Raw genomic sequence first — 7,170 nt, 5'->3', positions numbered from 1 at the left:
TAGAGGGTATTAGTGGCACAGACACTGCCATCAGTGTGCTCTCTCACAAGAGTCTCAGGAGGTGAACAATGTCCCATCATTTAACAGATAGGAAACTGGTGTGGAGACAAGTACCTTGCCCAAGGACTCCCCCAGAGTAAGTGGCTGTTCCTGTACTCAGACTGCTTTGCTGTGACTGCTAACACAGAAAACTCTTCAGAGGAATGAGCATACGTGGCCGTATTATCAAAACTTTTCCAAAGGTTTTTTTTTTTTCCTTCAAGTATAAAAGATGCTTATTGTTCAAAAATAAATAAACGAACCAGTAGAAAATAATCCCAACATCAGAAATCTGCATTCACTGCTATTGGAAGCAAGGAGTTCGGTGAAGGCTGAACTTGATACAAAGTTATAAGTCAGTGGATGGTGCATCCCGGAGATGCACTCAGCACTCAGGCAGTGAGATGTTGGGAGCCTAACCCTGAGGAGCTGAAAAGCCACCACACTTCAATTCCTCCCCCTGTGTTATGTTGCTAGGGATTGAGAGCCTTCCATGAACCCTTTAGCTTCGTCTCATCCTCCAGAACCCCTCATGCTTATGAATTCATCTGATCAGTGGTACCTCCATTCTCCCACTAAACTCAACGCCTCTGGCATCTTCTACCCCTGTTCCATTCACCCCTTCAGTACTGTGACCTAGGGTCAGCTGCTTCCTCCAAACCATTCCATGTCAGCGGTTCATTAATCTCGATTAGGAGTGTAGGTTTTAGAATCAGACTGATTGATAGAGTCTCAGCTCCCCTGAGCCTGTTTCCTCAGCTGTGCTGTGGGAATGCCTGTAGTCCCTGCCTCCAGGGGCCATTTGACAACTGGAAGAGAGCATACCATACACTGAGCAGGCACCTGCCTTGGTAAATGTGGATTCTGATCACATCACTACTCCCCTTTGGGGCTTCACAGGCTCCCCACACGTCCATAACAGGACGAAGTCTGGGCCCTGAGCTAGGTGCCCAGTTTGGTGGGTAAAGGCTGGCCACTGCTATCCTAGTCATTCCCATATCTGCTTCTAGCCCACATGGTCGGCCCGGTGCCACTGAGGCATGTTTGGCTCCAGTGAGGGAGGCTGCTGCTCTGTGCCTCCAGCTCCTAACCCTTCAAAATGTGTCTGGTCACACTAGTGACCACCATGCACAAACTGGCCCCTCATCAGAGATTGTCCCAGTCCTCCCACTTCTTCAGGTCTGGGGAAAGGCAGACAGGCAGGGAGAAGACTCCATTTCCAGACATTTCAGCATTACCCAGCGGATGAACACTGTAATCCAGCAGGTACTGTTAAATCTAATGGTCACCATGGAGATGAGCCACTGGGCCAGTGCCTGACAATCTTGCTTCTCTTTACTGGAGTGGCTAGGGCAGGGTGAGTAGGAGGAGCACACTGGGGACTCCGCTTCCAGCGGGAAAGAAGGATTTCCCGAAAGTTTGGACTCGCGCACAGCGTTGAGGGTGCCCTCTGCCTCCGGACACGCTGTTGGAGGAAGGTCTCAGCCAGGCCAGAGTGTGCGGCAGGGCATTGGGTGCCGGTCCTCTCCGTGCAGCTCCCCGAGGGCACGCGCTGCGCGAGAGGGAGCCCTGGCCTGGGTCTCTTCTGCCTTTTGGGCGTCAGCAGCTTTTGTCTCCGAAGCCGGGAGCACCAGGGCTGCCCTGGCTCCGGCGCCCTCTCCCGGGTGGGGGTCTGCACGCGCCCTCCTGGCCCGCTCCATGCTGGGGCGCCCTCCTCTCTCCCCGCCCCCGGCCTGGGCCCGCCCCCGCGCCTGTGTCACGGCTGGGCCGGGGGCGGGGAGCTGCCGGGCGGGACATCCGGCCACGGTCCCTCGCCGCGCCCGCCTGCCGCTCGCCGCCCGCTCCCCCGCCGCAGCCCGGGAGCCGGCCACCCCTCTCGCGCGCCGGGGCCTCCCGCGGGCGCTCCCCTCCTGGGGGCCCTCCCCGCGCTGCGGGCCCAAGCCCTCGGCTCCCGCCCCCGACCCGAACCCGCCTCCCAGGCGGCCCTCGGATCGGCCGGGCCGGCGCAGGCCCCCACCCCGGGAGCACCATGTTCCCCCGCCCGCTGACCCCGCTGGCGGCCCCAAATGGCGCCGAATCCCTGGGCCGGGCGCTGAGGCGGGCCCCACTGGGCAGGGCCCGGGCCGGGCTGGGGGGGCCGCCCCTGCTGCTGCCGTCCATGCTGATGTTCGCGGTGATCGTGGCCTCCAGCGGGCTGCTGCTCATGATCGAGCGGGGCATCCTGGCCGAGATGAAGCCCCTTCCCCTGCACCCTCCCAATCGCGAGGGCGCGGCCTGGCGCCGGGCCCTCCCCAGGCCTGGGGGGCTGTCCCTGGAGGCCGGGGACTCGGACTTGCAGGTGAGGCAGGACGTCCGGAACCGCACTTTGCGGGCAGTGTGCGGACAACCAGGCATGCCCCGGGACCCTTGGGACTTGCCTGTGGGGCAGCGGCGCACCCTACTGCGCCACATCCTCGTGAGTGACCGCTACCGCTTCCTCTACTGCTACGTCCCCAAGGTGGCCTGCTCTAACTGGAAGCGGGTGCTGAAGGTGCTGGCAGGCGTCCTGGACAGCGTGGATGTCCGCCTCAAGATGGACCACCGCAATGACCTGGTGTTCCTGGCAGACCTGCGGCCTGAGGAGATTCGCTACCGCCTACAACACTACTTCAAGTTTCTGTTTGTGCGGGACCCCTTGGAACGCCTTCTGTCTGCCTACCGCAACAAGTTTGGCGAAATCCGAGAGTACCAGCAGCGCTATGGGGCGGAGATCGTGAGGCGGTACAGGGCCGGAGCGGGACCCAGCCCTGCAGGGGACGACGTCACCTTCCCGGAGTTCCTAAGATACCTGGTGGACGAGGACCCTGAGCGGATGAATGAGCATTGGATGCCCGTGTACCACCTGTGCCAGCCTTGTGCCGTGCACTACGACTTTGTAGGCTCCTATGAGAGGCTGGAGGCTGATGCCAACCAGGTGCTGGAGTGGGTGCGGGCACCACCCCATGTCCGATTCCCGGCTCGCCAGGCCTGGTACCGGCCAGCCAGCCCTGAGAGCCTGCACTACCACCTGTGCAGTGCCCCACGGGCCCTCCTGCAGGATGTGCTTCCTAAGTATATCCTAGACTTCTCCCTCTTTGCCTACCCACTGCCTAATGTCACCAGGGAGGCCTGTCACCAGTGACTCCGGGTATGTTGGGGACTGGTTTTGACGATGCCAGCTCCCTGCCATTCAGAGAAACCCTAGCTCGGGGGACTTGAGGCTTCTCCAGATGCCTGGATGGCAAGGACTGCCTGCAGAAGTTCCTTGTCCAGGGTGGGTGCCCACCGAGGCTCAGAGGACAGGGTTAGACAAGAGGCCTGGTGCTCTGCACTGAGGGAATTTCTTAGGGGCCATGCAACCCTGCTTGCCCTGGCAGGGCTAGACACCAGCTTGCCAATGAGTAACAACAGATCCTTCCAAAGACTGGCTCCAGGCCCCGGGCTGCAGGAATTGTGCCGTCCACTTGGTCCACCTTAACCTGTGGCCAAAACCTAGAGGTGACACCGATCGGGAAAATGACCAGAGCCAGGAGCCCTGTGGCTTTGATCACCCATTCACCCACTCCATGCGCCTCAGGGCTGGGGTCGTCAGCCGTGCCTTTTAAATGACTTTTGTGCCTTTCTGCTTCACTCACTTTCCTACACTTTCCAGGTTCTTTCCGTTTTTTCCAAGGAAAGGGAAACTGAGTCAGGGCCCTTGCCTGTCCCTGCACAAGTCCAAAGACCCCTGTGCCCAGCCTTTGAGGGGGGGCTCTGGGTACCTCCTGCCTTCTCCCAAGGTTGCAACTGTGGCTGGTGTAATCTGGCTGCCACTTTTCTGACTCATTTATTTAAAATTTGTACTTTTTGATAGAACCCTTGTAAAGGCTTTGTTTTCCAAATTGCTGAATTTTTAATAAAGCTGTTTTGTATACAAAGCCAGCATCTGTAATTCTCCCTCTGAGCCCCTGTGTATCCAAAATTTCTCCATAATGCCTGTCCTCCCAGGTCAGAAGAGGGAGCTTGCAGGTAGAGAGAGTGAGACCAGTGTAAGCTGCTTGGGCCAGTCCAGTGAGCCATTTACGTACCAGGGAGCCTTTGGCAGCTTCCCATGGGCCATAGCAGATCACAGACTCAGCTTCTGGGATGGTACTAAAGGACAGGCCCCATTAGGAATGGCCCCGTGTCGAGAGCACAGCTACCCGGAATATTCCCTGAAGAAGAGGTGGGTATGAGACATTGGCTCCTCCTCCTCTTAGGCAGGAATACTTTTTTTTTTTTTAATGTTTATTTATTTTTGAGAGAGTGGGAGAGGCAGACTGCAAGCAGGGGAGGGGCAGAGCGAGAAGAAGACACAGAATCCGAGGCAGGCTCCAGGCTCCTAGCTGCCAACACAGAGCCGGACGCGGGGCTTAAGCCCACGAACTGTGAGATCGTGACCTGAGCCAAAGTCAATCGCTTAACTGACGGAGCCACCCAGGTGCTCCAGCAATACATCTTGACTGAGGAGGCCCCAGATGAAAAAGGGGATTGTGGTGTGAGCCAGGGGAAGTTATTCTTGGTGTTGAGAATTCCCAAGAGGGCAAAGAGGTTGAGTGAGGGGCAGGGTCTTGCTAACTTAGGTCCAGAGGAAGTTGTGGGCAATGTAGGAGGACTACAGTCTGAGCAGTGGAGGACAGGCCTCAGTGTGTTCCCCAATGCTGTCCAGAGATCCCAGGACCACCAGGCGATGGAGAATAGGAGGCTGGGCCCCCCATGACCATGGGAGAGATGCAAGGTCAGAGCTGGCCCTTCCTTGTTAGTCCTATTTCCTATACCCCCAGCTGGAATCACTGCACTTCAGGGACCTGAGGCAGTGGTGAGAGGCGGTGCCAGAGGGAGGGAGGAAAAGAGGGAGGTGGGAAGGGCCCCCTGCAGACAGCACTTATCCTCTGACTTCAGAAGAGCAATCAGGGGAGGGTAATTCTAGGGGCACCCATGGTTCTCTGCCATGACCCACCGGGAGGCCTTCACCTGATTCCTGGTCTGGGTCAGATGCCCCTCTTCAAGGTCCCCTTGACTCTGGGACTTCACCACTGATAGCACTTACTTGCTGTGTTGTAACAGCCCAGTTACTTATCAGTCTCCCCCATTGAGAATGTGATTGTGTGAGTTTGAGACCATGTCTGTCTCATTCATTTGACATTCCCAGAACTTAGCCAAGGGGGCTGGCATGCAGATGGCCAGGCAAAAACAAGGTGTGCATCTTGCTGCAGAACAGAGAGCACTGTGCTTGGAGTCATCCAGACCGATCAAGGGCCAGCCCCACTCCCCCAGCTGCCGGACCACCTCTGAGTCTCCACCCGCTCCACTAATCCTAGGAATAATATCTTATGCAGAGTCCTGTGAGGATGAATGAAGACAAAATGAGGAAAAGCACCCATTCCAGCACTTGGCTCAATGGATGTTCTTTGAAATGCTAGTTAAACACCCGATCCCTGAGAGCCCTGTGGAGACAAGTGAGGAGCCAGGACAGGGTGTTCATCCAGCGCTGGAGACTAGAAGACTGGAGCCGCTCCTGGGCAGAGCCCCTTTGACCCGTGGGTTCACTTCCCCTGCCAACCGGTCAGGCCTCCTCTGAGCTTGCAGCCCCTCAGGAACCCCCTCCCCCAACCCAACCCCCCCTCCCCCTCCAGCTACTTTCCCCTTGGCTGGAACCTCTGCTCCAGACCTATGGCAACCATTCAGTCCAGCTCTGAAGGGCATGCAGCTTGGGGGTGGTAGGGGGCCAAGAATGCCGGCCCCTGTTGTGCTTACCTTGTTTAAATCTCACCGCGGTCCAATAGCAGAGGTGTTATCCTGTTGTACAGACAGGAGAGTTAAGAGAGAGTAAGTATCTTGCCCAATATCCAACCCAGGTCTGTGTGCCTCCCAAATTGCAGGAGAGAGAGACCGTGCACGGGGAGGGTAGAGAGAGAAGGGAGTAGGAAGATGAAGGGTGGATGGGGTTGCATTTGGGGGGCATTTGCACACATCTTCCCTTCTCAGTTCTTTCATTTCTTCATTTTTGGAGAATCCAATTCAGCCCAGCTGACATTTACCAGTCCCTGCCCCGGAGGAGTGGGGGACCCATGAAGTCCTTGACGTGGTTAGCTTATTGGCTACTCTCCTCCCAGGTAGAAAAGAGTGCCAGGCCACAGAGCAACCTGACAGCCAGAACAGACACCTGTGGTGTGGGCAGGAGGATTTGAGGTAAGAGGGAGAGGACCTGCTAAGACAAATAAATTGTCACCCACCACTGTTTGTCCCCAGAGTCAACCCTGAGGAACTTAATTTGTCATCTACCCACCCTTCTAGTCAGGAAAATGGAATTCTGAAAGGGAGGTGGCCCTAGTAGGGCCTCCTTTGTGCCGGGTACCCAGGCCAGAGCTAGGGGTACATGGCAAGCTCTGGGCCACCAGCGGGGGAGCAGGGGCATTGGCAGAACCGGACACCTGGACCGTGTCTTCTTGCAATCCCTCCTTTTCACTGGGCCCGCCTTCATCCCCACACAGAGCTACTGCCACTGCCTGGCGCCTAGGAGGACAAGGGTCCCCTTTCAAACTGGCTCCGACCCTACAGCCCTCGTTCCCCTGGGCACAGGGATGGGGCTGGCAGTTGAACTTTTCTCACCAGCTGAGGGCAATGAACAAAGGAAAGGGGAGGAGCCCGAGGGGGCTGGCCTGCCACGTCTGGGCCCTGACTCCACTCTCCACTCCGGTCAGAAACCACCTTACCTGAGTTTCTGAGGCCCTTTTCCCTTCCCTTCCCTCCCCTCCCCCACCGGGGCCCCTCCCCCTCCTCCCCCCACTTTCGGGAGGGTCCCGCCACCCAGACCCTCTGCGGGAGCTGACACCCCTCCCCCAACACAGAACCCTCACCTTTTCCAAGGCCTGGGGGGCAAGCCTGCAGGCCCCTCCCAGGCTGGATCCGGTACTTTTTAAGCGGAACCGGTCCCTGCCTGGCTTCAAGCAACAGGAGGGGGCATTCCTTCTCTTCCTAAAGGAATAATTAGCAAAGCTTCTCTGAATTGAGAGCACCTGTGCCAGGACCCCGCCAAGTCCTTTGTGTGTGGCACTCTCTTCCTTCTTAAAAATTATCTTTTTTTAATGTCTA

At 57.3% G+C, this 7,170-nt stretch overlaps 1 protein-coding gene across 1 annotated transcript; it reads left to right on the top strand.

The window, feature by feature from the left end:
* Positions 1-1,831: 1,831 nt before the first annotated feature.
* CHST14 (carbohydrate sulfotransferase 14) lies at positions 1,832-3,974 on the top strand. The gene has a single exon (XM_015064931.3). It carries the CDS (start codon positions 2,069-2,071, stop codon positions 3,197-3,199), a length of 1,131 nt encoding a protein of 376 aa, XP_014920417.2. The 5' UTR covers positions 1,832-2,068; the 3' UTR covers positions 3,200-3,974.
* Positions 3,975-7,170: the final 3,196 nt, after the last annotated feature.

The sequence above is a fragment of the Acinonyx jubatus genome, chromosome B3 (genome assembly GCF_027475565.1).
Source record: "Acinonyx jubatus isolate Ajub_Pintada_27869175 chromosome B3, VMU_Ajub_asm_v1.0, whole genome shotgun sequence".
NCBI classification, from domain to species: Eukaryota; Metazoa; Chordata; class Mammalia; order Carnivora; family Felidae; genus Acinonyx; species Acinonyx jubatus.
Note: the sequence above shows the minus strand (reverse complement) of the source record. Positions and strands in the feature narration are given on the sequence as shown.